The sequence below is a fragment of the Rhinichthys klamathensis genome, unplaced genomic scaffold (genome assembly GCF_029890125.1).
Source record: "Rhinichthys klamathensis goyatoka isolate OS25496 unplaced genomic scaffold, OSU_Roscu_1.1 h1tg000136l_1, whole genome shotgun sequence".
Taxonomy (NCBI): domain Eukaryota; kingdom Metazoa; phylum Chordata; class Actinopteri; order Cypriniformes; family Leuciscidae; genus Rhinichthys; species Rhinichthys klamathensis.
In genome coordinates, this window is record NW_026606671.1 from 1,532,433 (window position 1) to 1,548,570 (window position 16,138).

Genomic DNA, 16,138 nt, shown 5'->3' on the forward strand with positions numbered 1-16,138 from the left:
TAAAACAATCTGTACAACACAAATGTTCAGTCCCTCAATTTAATAAATAAACAAAATACATGTTTAAATATTTTTTTGCGTGTAAATATTATTCAGAAGCATACTAGCTGCTACACTATACAGTCTAAACATATCGTACCAACTACTAGATTCACTTTCCTCTTAAAAAAACTAGTCAATTCTGTTCGAAAACTTCCCCGGCCAATCAGCAGCGAGCTTTCACGTTCTAGCTCCGCCCTATTCATACTCTTTTCTTTACAGCAGTGAGCTGTGTGCAAGACTGTCGCATATGATTCAATCCACATCATCTTCATCATCATGAACCGAATGATAGCTGACGTGATGATTGTAGCGCCTCAAAATGGTTAGGTGGGGACGGATTATTCGGGGGTGTAAATTAAGACCTTGAAAGTATGCCTTTGTTACATGTGCCTCCTAGCGAAAGTTGAGTTGCCTCCGTTCTGCATTTTCGTGAGCTGCAAAGATACATTGTTACGGACTCTGAATTTTAAGCATCGGCTCTAATGCTTGTTCATGTCGCACAGCGCTCACGCTGCATTGACAGTCGGTACTCTGGCTAGAGGCGAGCAGTGAGTGAGCTCTCCCCGTTCACCGGCGACCACAGTGTCTGTCTTGAAAACCGATTTTGCGCGCACAATGGCCGGACGCCGCGGTTGTGTGAATTCGCTATGGTCAGGGAGCGATCGGGTTCGCATCGGAGAGCGACTGAAAGCCACTCTAGCCGGCATAATGGAGCTGGACCTTCTCAGAGGACGACAGCTGGAGATGGTGGATGCGGTACTGGACGTGAATGAAGCGCCCGCTCACCAGGGGGAAGGACTGGAAAGCGCCGCCGAGGATGGTGCCGCAACCTCCCGCAGGCAACAGGTCAGTGGGGACGTGGGAAAATACCACAGGAATATAATGTTCCTTGTAATTGTAACTTTGATCTCGTCGTCGAGGTGGAACCCTGCTGGTGGCACTTGCTAAACGTTTTGGTGACACTGGCATCCAGTGGAGCTCAGGTTGCATGAGCACCTACAGGACGCTGCTGCTGACTGTGTTTACATTTCAGAATTGTACACACCTTTTTCTTCAACGTGTCAAGGTTGAGTTGGAGTGCATAGCTATTTTAGGCCACTGCACTGCACACACAATGCAGGTTGTTTGCACCTTTGAAAAATATAAAATACCTCTTAGTGGAGTCATTTGGAGGACAGTAAGGTAAGCTGTGTAATTTTTAATTTGTCTTACAGGCAGGGAGAAATCTAAAAAATATGCCTTAATATAATATCAACTGTAGTCAGAAACCATCTATAAAAATATAGAAATATGACTTCTTGGGGAAAAGATAGTTGCCCCATGTTGTGGGTAAGTTGAATCAATATGTTTAAAAAAAAATTTACACAACTAAATTACTAATATATTTCTCTCCTTCCTTTTTTTCAAACTTTTTATTTAAATGTTTTCTCTCATTCCAATGGTTAATTTTCGCAGAAACCAGCCAGAGAAAAATGCTTTAAGGGATAGTTCACCCCAAAATGAATATTCTGTTATTAATTACTCGCCCTCATGTCGTTCCAAACCTGTAAGACGTTCGTTCGTTGAACTATTTGGACCATTTTAACGAGGTATTTACTACCTTTCTAGGCCTTAAAAGTTGTTGTTGCATGGCTGTCTATGGAGGGGTCAGAAAGCTCTCGGATTTGATAAAAAATATCTCATTTGTGTTGCGGAGATGAACAAAGGTCTTACGGGTTTGGAACGACATGAGGGTGAGTAATTAATGACAGAATTTTCATTTTTGGGTGAACAAATTCTTTAATATTCAGAATTTTTCATTGTAATTCAATACCGATAATTCTTTATATTTGAAAGCCGATAACCGATATATTGTCAGATAAATCAAAATTTTTATATAATTTTTGAGAGCCTGATTACAAAAACTAAAGTCTCACCATCAAAAGCCATGTCCCAAGTACACAATTATTATGTTTTCTTTATAAAATTCTTTATAATTTTATGTAGCCTATATGACAGGACATGTTGCACTTAACTGTATTTTCCTTTTTTGAAGTGGTTCCTATCATATTTTGTAAGCAATTGACAACCATTGTGGCATCTGAAGTGTCTCAGCTGAAGGAAATAATTAATTATTTATCTGCTTTAATATATTGTCCAAATATCCGATACTGATATGGTGGCAGATATATAGTGTATCCCTAAATTCAACAATTTTTTAACATTTTGCAGTTGACAGTTGTATTTGTAGTTTTAAGTAATGTTAATATGTTTCCACAATTTCCCATTTTGGGAAAACTGCTTTATTCAATAATGAAATCATTTGGATACGTTTTTAAAATGTTTTATACGTTGGCAATTCACCAACATACATGATATATTTTTAGATCTGTATAAATTTGCTTTGATGTTAAATTAATTTCACCTGTCTTGTAAAAAAATTACTTTGGCATGCAAATGACAAAAAGTTTTTTTTTTGTTTTGCATAAAAATGCTTTTTAATTTTTTCATATGCATCTTTCAATAGTAGGCAGCTGTATATGAAAGGGCTCTTTCTAATTTATATGGTCATGTGATGAATAATGCACTGTATTGTAGATTACGAGGGTATAGATTAATCTACACACACTGTCTGTATGTTGAAAATGTTTTACTAACAAAATGTTGATTTTGTTATGGTGATGTGGCAGGGCTCTTGACCAGGTATGGAGGACACATAACAGGTGCTGTTTAGGTATGTGCTTGTGTAATGGGAGAAGGAGGGATGTGTGAGAGTTGACAATAGAAGCACCATTGTGGGTTTTTATATAATGGACACTGGGGCAGTGTGCAAGTGAACTCAAGTGAAGCCACAAATTTGAAATACATTGGCAATTAGCTCATAAATCTCTCACATTTTTCATATCCCTCATTTATTATAGGGCATTTATATAATTATCCGGGATCTCCTAGATCAAAGTGATGTGATTAAGGGCATTTTCTTTCATAGCATACAAAATTGTTTTCGCAATTTCAAAAGGCTTTTAAAGGACACTTACAAGTAGTCATTCAGTCTAGCAAAATATGCGGATGAGAAACAGCAATATGTATCATGAGACAAAAGTGTGAGTCATCATCGGGGCAATGTTGTTGCCTTTCCACCTACGTAACTTCCATTTGCATAAACACCACATGGAAAAATGTTTCTGTTGTCGGCGTCACAGATATCACCTCTCCTCTGATACCCGCTGAGGGAGAGAGAGGATGGAGGGAAATGGACAGAGAAATGGAGAACGGGGGTGTGCCATGCAGAGCAACTGATATGTTAACCCCTCACTAGGATGGACTGCTGCGCAATGGCTGAATGCAGTATCTGATTTCATAGCTACTATGCATATTTAACTGGCATTGGTTTATTAGACTACGGTATTACAATATGATACGTTTTTCAGTCAAAGGTCTGATTGCTCTCATTCAGTGGCTGAAAAGCTGTCTTCCATCTTCCTCCCTCAAGACTCACCTTGTTATTATAATATGACGTTAAACCATTTTACTGTGTCAGTGAGGGAATTGAATGAGTAATTCCTCTGTCAATGGAGCTGATAGCCAGACTGGATATTCACCTCATTATTTCCATTATTTTATGTCCATTTGCATTATTAGCCTCATGAAATGCAGTTTCCATGTGCCAGAGCACTCCTTCATGAATTGATCGGTGGCTGGAAAATGGCCAGTGCACCCTGCCTGAGACCCATATCAGGTTTCCCCTATTGAGCAAATGCTTCTTCCAAGCCCCTTCCCGGTGAAATGAAATAAATTGCAACTGTATACCACGATAATGCAGTATAGATTCTGTCTAGATGTGTGCACAGGTTTATGTGAACGAATTAGGGACATGGAAATTACGGTCTAAGTTTATTTATGTTTTGTGATAGTCAAGTCAATGCATATCGTTTCAAAGCAGTTTTGCTCTGCATTCGAAAAATTCAACTGAAGTACCAAAGTGAGAAATAAGTGTTTGTGGTCCAATGCACGTGGAAGTGTCAATGCACGTGTTCGTTCATATTCCATCAGTAAAGAGAGAGTTAAAGTATTGCTGCTGAATCGGATGTGTGGGCGAGGAGAGGAGAAGGAGAGCGAGAAAGAGAAGGAGAGAGAGGGCAGGAAGAGAAGAGAGGCCTGACAGTTCTCTGAAGTGAAGTGGGGGAGGCAGTTATATCCAGGAGTGGTGGTGGTGGTTGGGAGGGGGGTCTCACATAAGAGATGCCTCCTTCATGCTGTTTGTCTCACTAGGCAACCCATCCCCCGTGCTCTCTACTTTTTTCTTCAAAACTCTTCATTTTATCACTCTCTTTATGCTTTATGCTCCCCTCCATGAGTATTCCACATCCATCCCCCCTGTCCTGCTCACTTTTACATCGTATGTTTTCCCTTCCATATATAGTTTTAGAGTACGAGACAGGAATTGTGGGTAAACTGCTGGAGCAGAGATAAGCCTGGTCAAAGTCTGCCTTTCAGTACCCATTATCCCTCCTTCTTTTCTCCTTTTCTCCTTTGTTTCATCATCTGTCTTTCTCCACTCTCTGCTTATTAACCGCCCTCCCCCAGCTTTTTTCATTTCGTCAATGCATCACCTGCATTGTCTGCGTAAAAGTCTGACAGAAGGTTGATCGGACTTAACAGGATATGCACAATAGTCACTTGGTTTGATGGGATTCCTCAGAAGGGAAGCAAGGGGAGATTCCTTGCGATGGGGGGAGGTTGGGGATCACAAACAGCTAAACCCAGTAAACACTTCATGCAGATAAGCGATTTAAAACTTCTGAGCAGAAGTGAACTTTAGCCAAAGCATTCCCTTGAGTGTTCTCAGTTATTAGTCCTTTAAAATCCTCTCAGAAAAGCAGGCTTAGACATCATAAAGTTACCAGCTAACGATATGGCTTAGGTGTACTGTTTTGTAAATATATACATCACAGATACATGATTTCTATGGTATGAGTCTGGGTGATCTGGTCAGCCGAGACAAATTTTTGTTTACACCTGGTTAACATGCATCTCAAATGCATCTCCAGTGACCAGCTGTGATCATATTTCGAGGATAGGATCTCTGATTTCTGGACTACATGAATCATTCATTACATCAGTGTTTTACAATTGATAAAGTGCAAAAAATAAAATTGCAATAGAATTGCACGTTATCTGATTGTCACTTTGTTTATATTAGGCATTGATGTTCAGTGATGTGTGCATGTTTATGTAGTATGTATTCAATCAGATGGTTATTTCTACTGATACCATTCTGCTAAATCCTCTTTTTTTATTGAAATAGTCAATTGACAGGTGAGTAGGTTTGCTGCTGTCTGGGATTCATCATGATGGATTAGCATTTAGCCACAAGTACAATGTACAAATACATACATGATCGTATGTTAATACCAGGTGTAAACGGGGTCTTTGTGTTATCACCGTATCTTGTAGTAACATGATTCCTCCATCTGTTTCAGAACCTGTCCTCTGCAAACCCTGATCTGTCTTGCCTCGGCACTACAGGAGAGGGGATAAGCTCACGCTGGTCCACGTTGTCCTGGGACGTCCCATCTGATCTGCTGTCTTCTCAAACCCCAGACTTCCCTGGCACTACACCGCTTGACTGCGACTCTAGACCCAGCTCAGGTGCTGATACTCTAAATTCCTCATTAATAAACCTTTGTCGTTTTGTAAAGAGCACTTCAAAATATTTTTGTGTGGATACTTGGACCTTTAACAAAGGCACTTGGGCCTCTGAAATATCTCGCGCTGAGGTGATTCTCTATGCTGTTTATATTCACTGAGAGAGAATTGTGTGATTAGTCACTGTTCCACAGTATTGTTTCCCTTTTTAGTATTTGGTTTATTATATAATTATTTAGTCACAGCTGGCTATTATTGGTGTTGTATGTTATTCAGCACAGCAGTGCTCGTCAAAACCTGGATGAAGAGATGTTAAACCTTAAATGATTACAATTTAAAATAACTATTTAATATATTTTAAAATTTGATTTATTTCTGATTGGTAAAGTGAATTTTCAGCAACATTACTCCAGTTGTCAGTGCCACATGATCTTTCAGAAATTTTCTAATAGTCTGATTTAATAGTCTGGTCCATTTCTTATTTTCAGGATTCTTTGATGAATAGAACATTCAAAATAACAGCATTTATCTGAAATACAAGTATAATTTTGTGACAATGTAAAAGTCAAGTGCATCCTTTTTGAATCAAAATACAAAAAGGAAAAACATACTGATCCTAAACTTTGGAACGGTAGTGTATATAAAAAATACTGTTCAGTTCTTAGACATACACAGTGCTTACAGTAAAACACAAATTATAGCAACTATAGCCAATTAGAATTCATTTAATCTTAATAAATGTATTTATTATATTAAATTATTTATATATATATATATATATATATATATTAATGTATTCATAGAGAATAAATCACTGTTTAGATGCTCCGACAAAACAAAAGCTTTAAAGTTTTAATAGTTCCGCATATGACTCCATTATAATTGTCTCTGCTAATAAAATGGGATTGGAGGCTATATTCTAACATACAAATACACACACATTAGCTCTACGTGATAAGATTAAATTTACACAACACACTGGAACCTGTTTGGATAAACTTAGAGATTCATCAGTCAGTGAAACTATGTGATATGTCTAAATCAAAAGCAGTTATCCTTTAAGCCATCCCTGAAGAATGTAACACATTTCACACAAGCATATGACTCATAGCTTGGATGGCTTGGGGCTCTATTTGAAACAAATGATTCAGTGTTGACCTCTTAACTTCAATATGACACACAGTTTCTGAGTTTTTGGGAGTTCTCTTTTTACTTTGGCAAACATTAACCCTAGCTTTTTATGGCAATCCCATCATTTATATCATGTGTCACCCCTGAAGCACTTCTCCCCCTAACACTCTTAACTTCATCTATCATTCTCTTGTCCAAAGGTTTTTACTCGGTCAGTGGAAGTTCTCTGTCAGACTCTTGTTACTCTGTATCCAGCGAGGTGGCTCCTGGAGGGTCAGTGAAAGTCAGTCGTAGGCCTCGCTCACTGGATCATAGTGCCAATCATTGGAGGGAGGCTGAATCTCTTAGTACAGAGTGTCCTGGGGGCACAGTGGAGAAACAAGAAAGGAGGCCCTTTTCGACTGGTAGGATCAATCTTAAATCTGTGCTATTAGAGGTCTTTGTTTTATTCAAAAATCAAAAGATTGGCCTATTTATATAAGAAAGATTTGTTAAAAATACTTACACAGGATGATAGTATTTGTTGAACATTTTCTATTTTTGTATATTTTCATTTAAGGTAATTTAAATATTATACATCATAATGTAACAATCCTATATAACAGTAATAAGCATTTAATGAGTATAGGAATTCAAAACAAAAGGACAACAAATAAGTAAAATGCCCAATTATTATTTATAGTACATACGCATATATATATATATATATATATATATATATATATATATATATATATATATATATATATATATACATGCATATATTATTTATATATACTGTATATACATAGGTTCCTTTTTGTAATACTTTGGTGTTTTTTTTATGCCTCTAATTAAAATAAGTAGATAATTTATTGTATATTAAATAAGGAGAATGGAAATAATAATACTTTTTTTTTATTCTTTATGAACAGGGGATCTTGAGCTCAATAGCCTCATGGTCCTGACAGACCTTTGTTCCAGTTTGGGAGGGTTTCACCCAGGCTCTCTTCTACCTTCTTCCAGCTCCAGTCTACAGATTCAGCTGGACCCAAAATTTTGCTCTGACCTAGTTTCTCGAAAGACAAAAGAGGTGTACCCTTACCCTAGTCCACTCCATGCTGTGGCCCTCCAGAGCCCCCTGTTCACGACCTGCCAGGAACCTTCCCCCACCCACCTCTCGCACAGTCCAGAGAGTGAGCAGCCTGTGGAGCCAGGGCTTGATCAACCTCCTGTAAAGCCCCCAGCCTCTCCTTCTTTTACTCAGCTGGAGAAATACATCAACAGATTAGTCCATCAGCATCACTGCAGGGTGGCTGCTGAAACCTCCAGTCGTGGACCCCAAATAACCATTGCAGGTTATGAGGGACTCCACCCAAGAAGTGCTTCCTCCTCCAGCCTATCAGGAGGTAGTGCGACTCCTTGTAAGTCTATCCTGGGCAATTCAGCGAGAGTCAGCCTCAGCAGTATTGGTAAACATGCAAGTCGCAATTCCATCAACCTCGGAAACTTGCCCTCCGTGACAGGGGAGGATTTTAACATCAGCTTCCAGTTGAATCTGAATTTGAACCTAAATCCAAACCTGAACAAGACTTTGAGTTTTGATGCTAAAAAGTTGAAAGAAGAAGTCTCAGGATCATGTGGGCATCTCTCCGCCAACTTAGTCACTCCAACTGCTTCCCCTTCCTCTTCGACTTCCACCATCACCAGCACTCCAAACTGGAGTAGGAGACCAAGGATCTCCACCTGCCCTTCCTCAGTGAACCATCGTGGGTCTCTGGAGATAACTGGAAAGACCTTTGGTCCAGTGGGATTCTCCAAATCTCTAGACTGGAGTGGAGCCTCAAGGGAAGAGACAGAGGGTTGTCCTCCTATCAAAGCTTCAGAAAGCCCTCCCAAAATGAATGAGGACTCTGCAGTTGTATGTGAGATCTCTCGTGTATCTGGACTGCCAAGATCTGTAGTGCTTGGTTTGATGGAGGAGGGGGTGGAGTTGGATACAGAATGTTTTAGGAACGAACGAGAAAGAGGTGTAGGTTCTGCTTCTCCAAGTAACGTTTCTACACTGCACTCTTCCCGGTCTTCCTTTCAGCACCCGTTTGGATTAGAACGAACTAATCTGACACCACCATCAAATGCCTGGACAGGTGCAGGCACAGGACAGGATTACATATCTCAACAGCATCGCCTACAAGTTTCCCACTCGGATTGCCATTCGGCAATGACATCGCAGTCAGGTAGCCCTCATTCGGACAATTCTGGACCCACGCCTACTCGTTCTTCTCCCATCCTACCTTTCCCACATAATCAATCAGATCCTGCCTCATCTCCAGGCTCTTCCCACACCAGAGTCCACTCCCCTCCTCGGCTACTTTCAAATTCACCCTTCACTCCTGCCCAGCTGTCAGTATTTCGGCGTGACTCCCCATCTCAGTGCTCTCTTCCACGCTTTCATCCATGTAGTTCCCCACTGGAGGGTCCCATTCGACCTCGTGGAGGGTCCCTCAGGCAGAATGCAGGGGCTGGATGGAGGCCTCAAGATAGAGGCTGGAGGAGGAGTGGGGATGGAGAGAGGCTCTACCAGGGCAAACATGCCTCCAGGGAACTCATCCGTGCATCCACGGTGAGTAGCTATTCGGGCAGAGACTACGGCACTGGATGGGAGGATGAAATGAGCACTCAAACACCTAAAAAGGGTGGAAAGTTTTGGAAGGGGTTTGAAACACGATTTTGGGGAAGAGAGGAGGAGGAGGATGACGAGAGAGCTGGAGGTTTTGGTTGGAGGCACACCTCGTTGAAAGAAACATCATCCAGTAGGCAAGATCAAAGAGGGAACAACTCGAAAAAGAAAGGAACAAGTTGGGACAGTCGGAGTTCCAGCCTCCGGTTGTCCAGACGAGCATTATTTCGAAGTGAGTCTCAGGGAATTCTCGATCCACATTCTCAGAAACGAGAAAGCAATCAGTGGCGTTCCTCGTTTGAGATCAGCCGTGCAGGACGAGGCTCTGAACGTGCTCGCAATCTGGTGCGAAAGGAGGAGAAACATCATTCTTCAACTGCCAGTCTCTTCCATCTCTCTCGATCCCAGAGCCTGGAGGGAAGCAGTCACTCCCTTTCTCCTCTTTCGTCTCCATCCCTCTCACCCTCGCCACCCCCATCAGCTCCTCTCACTCGTTCCAGATCGTTCCGTGACCTTGGAAGGAAAGTGTTTGGCTCTATGAGGTCCCTCAGTTTCAATAAAAATCACAAGTCAAAAAAGAAAGAATAGTGAGAACATTTCAAAATGGGAGAAATCATGCAGCCAACTTTTCCAAACTTACGATTTACTCTCATTCTGCTTGTTTAGAATCTGCATGCCATGCTGTGTTGTGGTCTGTGCACTCTTATGGTCAAAGTGGTACTGGTGTTGTTTTTAATATGAACATATTATGCTTAAAAAAAAAGTACATTAAAGTATATACTGACCAAAAACAAAAATGTTGTTTAAACTCATGCTCAGGACTTTGAAAAAATATTAAATAATTTGAAAAGATTGTTAAAGTGCTGAAACATGATGAAATATAAATAAAAGTATTTCAAGTTTAACATGATCCCGATTAATTTGCTTGGCAATGACTGCTGCTGCTGAGTGAAGAGTTCTATGGTACAATAGGATTAAATATCTCACAAACAAAACTCTGCTGCCATAGACTTATAATAAATGTCTTATCACAGCATTTCTCTAATCATATTAGTATAATCCATTAACAATCTAATAGCTTGTTTGAGTAATCAATTTCAAATGGCAAATAAATTAGGCTTTGGGTTCTTTCAAAAATATTTATTAGGATGAACAAACAAAAAACAAGACAACTTTCATCTGAAAAATGAAAAGAACAGAAATAACACACTACAGCTGGAAGAAACTGAATGCATCACAGAAGCAGCTTGACAGCACATTAGCCATACAATACCAGACTACAATGCATTTGAAGTGCATTAAAATGATCTTTCAAGCTGCCACATTGCACCAGATTTCAGTCACACGTTTAATCCTGCCATGGGACCTTCAACACCAGTAAATGCCATATGCAGCAAATTATCCATGCCCTGAGGCAAAACATCCCACTTCCTTCAGGATGCGGCCAACTCGAAGTTCATTTAACTTGACGTATGTTCCTGCTGAGTCATGTATTAGTCCATTTAGGCCAGTTTCTGTGTCTTCTCCTCTGCTAACTGCTCCTCGCCTTGTTTCTGTTTGCTGAACATGCCTTTGTACAGTGCCTTCTCTTTCTGGTAGTCTTGGCTGAGTCTCTCCTCCACTCGCTGCAGCTGTTTCTTTACATCGGCATCTGAGAAATAGAGAACAGGATAAAATGAATGGCATCGTAATTTTAATCAAAGCATTGACATGAATTTGATGCGAAACCGAGCAGTTCAATCGAAAGCTGCCAAAGCGTTTGATCTTACTAAATCTGAAAGAAAATGGATCAATCCACAAAATGTAACAACACTACATTACGTAACAGGCTCAAAATTCAACACATGCTGAATCCCCTGAGAAAACTGTATCAGAAATTCCCAGGAAGCATATTAATTAGACCAGTAGTTCCAAACCTTTTTTAGGGGACTTTTATTTTACTGCACACTTCTTGACACCTACAAAAAAAGTATTTCAAATAGTATTCACAGTCACACATACATTTTTTATCTAATAGGACAAGCAAACATTTGTAGATATGCCTTTTAAATCAAAGTAAATAAATCTTGAGTTGCACAGCAGTACTGTGGACAGTTTGGTTATTTAAATTAGCAGGCAAATAATTTAAAGGGAACACTTTGTCTGGCTTTTCTCATCTTTTTTATTGTTATATCAGGAGTGACTTTAATGATTTCCATACGACTATCATTGCACACTTTCAGTCTGTATCATGCAGAACATTTTCACTGATTAACCGATTCTGTGTGGCATTCAGCCTGTATTTTTAGATGCCTGTTCACACAGAACACCTTCTTGCATTTAAATATAGATAATGGAATGGAAGGGAATGCAGGGGTCCCTTGACATGTTTTTAAACTATTTTTAACTTGACTTACTCTTAACGTTGCTCATGACGAGACTGAAAAAATAGCGAAACGAAAGGAAAGATCTGACATCCATATGTACACAGACAATTAAATTGCAACAAGTAGCCTATTCTGTGTGAACGACCCCAGATTTAAAAATCTAAAAAAAAATTAAAAAAAATCCCAATTAGATTTCTGTGCGTTTATAACAAAACAACGATAATTTGATTGAAATCGAATCGAGCGAAATCATTTGCTGAATCTGAAATTGCCCCCTAAACCATCAATCACCAGGGCCGTCGCTAGTGGGGTGAAAGGTGGTGACAATTATAGGGGCCCCCGCTGCCCAGGGGGCCCCACAAAATCCAGCAGTTATACTATTTAGGCCCCTGTTGTATGAATAATTCTAATATTTATATTAGTTGTATGCCTGAGATTTAAATGAAAACCACAAAAACGTGGAATTTGGGTAAATATTTTTCCAAATATCTGCTTCTCTTACCTCCTTAAAAATGGTTTAGTCCGACCTAAAGTATTTATTAATTATTCAGTCAGAGTCAGTGACAAACATCAGATGGACCCAATAAAATTGTAAGTCCCACCCCAGCTCGTGAACAGAACCAATCAGAGTTGAGGCGGCAGCCTGAAGATAACGATGAACTTGGTGGAAGAGCAGGAGACTGACTGACTGAAAAATGTCGGGGAAAAGAAAACAAAAATCAGGTACCAGAAATGCCAGGAAAAGACGGAGAGGGAGGCAAGGAGAGTGGTTGTATCCCAGTCGATCAAGACGTTCTTAAAGACCGGTTATATATTGTTATTTCGCTGGGAATTAGAAAACTTGTGTCTACAGTCTGCCGTGTACAGTAATTTTTTATTATCGGTGCGCGCCACAATCGACCGAATGATTACGTGGTCTAAATTCCTGTCTTTTTACACTATTGTAAATAGAGTTTTAAAAAAAATTACACGAGTCACGACGCATTGCATTATGCATTTGACCTGCCGGCTGATGATATTTAAAACATCGAGAAAACACGAATACAACACACTGCAATTGGATGAATAAATGTATTCGCTTTATTTAATAATATTACCAGTTCCATATTATCTTTATTAAAAAATAAGGCAATATGGTTTTATTTTTTTAATTAGACTACATTCTTGTCAATTTCTAAATGTTTACTTTTTGATTTATGAATTATAACAGACTGATGGGGGGGGAAAAATATTACTTTTTAAAAATTGGTTTTATTATTATTTAACAATTTCTTGCTTTTTGTTAGTTTTTATTAGTTGTAATTTTTATATAAACATTTAACTTTTAAAATAAAGGTTTCACAACAACATCACCATCTTCTGTTACATGTGGGCCTCCATGTTCATCTATTGTACAGTAGCCTATATGATATTGGTGGAGGGTGGTGGGGGCCCACATCAATATTTTTTCAGGGGGCCCCGAATCCTCTAGCTACGGCTCTGTCAATCACTACAACCTACGTTAGTCCACCGTTGAGTGTACATTGGCTGGTGCAATGTGGAATAGAATGAGTACACTCGATAACGTCCACAACGGTTTCGGACACAATTTACAAATGGATGCCCCTTCAAATAGTTTGCCTGAAAATCAACCCGAACCCATGGTGCAGATTAGGAAAGAATGAAATAGACAAGAAAAGGTGTGGGATATGGTTGGTTTTTACCGTTCGGTTTCCCTCTGCTGGCCTGTATGAGGTACTGTCGAGCAGCCGGAGCATCACCCAGTTCTAATGAAGCCACTCCAGCTCTGTACAGGGCCTTAATGTCCCCTGCCCTCCAATGGAGCACTTTCAGACTGTACTCTAGCACACGGGTGTAGTCCACCACCTCTCGCTGCAGCAAACATGCTGTGTGACACAGAAATAGGTCAAGCGGAGAATGCCTTCCCAGATAAGTTTTGCATACACTACTGTTCAAAAGGGTTTGTTTGGGGTCTGTAAGATTTGATTAATGTTTTTAATTAAAGACGTCTCTTATGCTCACTAAGGCTGTGTTTATTTGGTCAAAAAACAGTAAAAACTGAAATATTATTACAAATATATTTTAAAAGGTAATTTATTCTTGTGATGGCAGAGCTGAATTTTCAGCAGCCATTACTCCAAACAAGTGGAAACAATGTGATACATTTCCCCCCAGGATTCTTTGATGAATAGAAAGTTAAAAAGAACAGCATTTATTTTAAATAGAATTCACTTTGGATAAATTGAGTGTCCTTGCTGAATAAAAGTACTAATTTCTTTGCAAAAAACAAACAAAAAACAAAACATGTAGTGGATAATAAAGCAAGATCTTGATTTGTGCTATGGGTTGTCATGAAATGGGTGATCCTACATCAAAGATTAAGGACCAAGTTTGTAGGACTCTTATCTCCTATTTCTTGTATGACTAACATGGGAAAATGCTAGGGTTAAAGGTTTTAACATGTGGTCAAGGTGATATGACAAGCACCAGCAAAGGCTGAAAGCAAATAATAGGATCCTGGTAAAATGATGGAAACTGTTATGCTGAGATAGACAGAAATGGAACCATTTGGTTTGGAGGTTTTAAACCAATAGGAATTGAATAACCCAAATGGCATGATAAAGTCTGACCAATAATAATACTATGTTAATTCCTGCCCAATAAGAAATTCTGTGAACATGCTTAGAAAGTCGCTTCGGATAACATTGTCTGCAAAATGATAACGTTTTAGTGTTGTGATATTCGGTACCACAGCATTACCATGTCACACTGCCAAAGTACTTCTTTGTAAGGATTACAAACCTGCTAAATTATTATAGCAGTCTACTTGAGTGCTCCTCAGCAGGTCCTCCTGCTCCTGGCTCAGTTTAGGCACCTGAGCCCCAAACCCTTGCAGGACAGAGTTCACCTCTGAGTCCAGGCCACGGAGAACGAGCAAGGCACGATGATAACGTCCGATGGCAGCTCGCACATTTTTCTCCCGGTAGAATCCATTCCCCTCTGTCTTTAACCGAATGGCATCCTGGAGCTGTGAGTCCAAACGGGAACGAGATGATCCTCTGGTGGCTCCCAAACATGACGAAGCACCGGCCGCTGCCTCTGACCCATCATCCCCTGCAGTAGGATCTAAAGCCTGCCACACATAACAGCTGTAAGTGATGACAACATAAAACTACTGCATTATAGACACTTAACGACACAAACCAAACTGGTGTAGCTGGTCTCCCAGCATGACCAGGTGAAAACCCTCCCAGTACCCTCTAAAACCACAAGCAGACCAGCCTAACCAGGCAGGGAGACCAACATACCACCTTAGGCTGGTCTTAGCTGTTTTTCCAATCAGAGTTTTAACAATGATCACACATCTAAAATTATTGCTAATAAATAAATAAATCCAAGCAAACGGGCACACAAATTATGAGGGCGTGCAACCGAGTTTACATAATTAAAGTCACATAACTTTTTGAAATCTAACCAGATCTTTTCATTGAACTTGAACTGCGCCCAATCACAGCATGCATCAGTAAATTGCCCCGATTTTTATCACATATAAAAGGAAACAACATATGCTAAGTATATTTTTTACCGTTTCGTCCATAGCGTTTAAAGCTTTAAAATGGCTGCAGTCTGCTTAGAGAAGCCAGTTTAATGAGGATAATTTTGTTGGGAGTGGGACGCTAAAGAAACAATTCTGACACTCTTCTTCGTGGCTATGGTTGCTGAAGTACAATTGGCAATACTGCCTCGTACCGGTAGAATATTAATAGCGCAACATCACATGAGAGATTTAGCCTACACCAAGCGTGCCGCACAAGCCCTCAAAAGTGAAGCCAAAACGTCTCGATCGCCCCCCGGTGACCGGTCCTAGTTTAGCTCATAAGCCCCGCCTCCCCATGTTATTCAACAGGACGTGAGACCAACAAAATAATTAAATTACACTTCACATACCTTTTTTCTAAAGATAGTTTCTGTCATTTACTGTAGTTTCTATCACGTTGATGTAATTTCAAGTGTTTGTTTTTAAAATAAGTTAGTTTTTAGTTAGTTATTTGATGCTATAAAAACGGTGCTGTGACATCATGATTGACAGCTGTGATTGACAGGTTCTCTGTGCGAAGTAGTAACTGAAGCACCAACGGACTTTTTTTCATAATGTTGATTATGTGGTTAGTAGTTGTATTTACCTTATTTTAACGAGGTACTACAATCAGCAGACATCATTGGCGAGGAACGGAGCAGACAAGGCCACTTAAGAAAAGTGCGGGGCGTGTGCTTACGATTGATTCAACGAGCGTGAGGGCGGGGCCTTGAT

General features: G+C 39.8%; 2 protein-coding genes across 2 annotated transcripts; one reads left to right on the top strand and one right to left on the bottom strand.

The window, feature by feature from the left end:
- The first annotated feature begins 231 nt into the window (after positions 1-231).
- si:ch211-168f7.5 (dapper homolog 2) lies at positions 232-10,365 on the top strand. Its single transcript, XM_056257304.1, has 4 exons — positions 232-888; positions 5,505-5,673; positions 7,002-7,205; positions 7,716-10,365. Exons 1-4 carry the CDS (start codon positions 658-660, stop codon positions 10,046-10,048), a joined length of 2,937 nt encoding a protein of 978 aa, XP_056113279.1. The 5' UTR covers positions 232-657; the 3' UTR covers positions 10,049-10,365.
- Positions 10,366-10,585: 220 nt separating this feature from the next.
- On the bottom strand, positions 10,586-15,556 carry ttc9c (tetratricopeptide repeat domain 9C). Its single transcript, XM_056257310.1, has 4 exons — positions 15,413-15,556; positions 14,629-14,959; positions 13,530-13,712; positions 10,586-11,111 (listed from the first exon to the last, which is right to left on the bottom strand). Exons 1-4 carry the CDS (start codon positions 15,422-15,424, stop codon positions 10,963-10,965), a joined length of 675 nt encoding a protein of 224 aa, XP_056113285.1. The 5' UTR covers positions 15,425-15,556; the 3' UTR covers positions 10,586-10,962.
- Between the last annotated feature and the right edge of the window lie 582 nt (positions 15,557-16,138).

Coding starts and splice junctions, on each gene's coding strand:
- si:ch211-168f7.5 (XM_056257304.1), top strand. CDS start 658: ATGGCCGGACGCCGCGGTTGTGTGAATTCGCTATGGTCAGGGAGCGAT. Junction 5,674..7,001: donor CGACTCTAGACCCAGCTCAG/GTGCTGATACTC, acceptor TCTTGTCCAAAG/GTTTTTACTCGGTCAGTGGA. Junction 7,206..7,715: donor AAGGAGGCCCTTTTCGACTG/GTAGGATCAATC, acceptor CTTTATGAACAG/GGGATCTTGAGCTCAATAGC.
- ttc9c (XM_056257310.1), bottom strand. Junction 13,713..14,628: donor CTGCTATAATAATTTAGCAG/GTTTGTAATCCT, acceptor TGTGTCACACAG/CATGTTTGCTGCAGCGAGAG. Junction 11,112..13,529: donor CAGCAGAGGGAAACCGAACG/GTAAAAACCAAC, acceptor TCTATTTCTCAG/ATGCCGATGTAAAGAAACAG.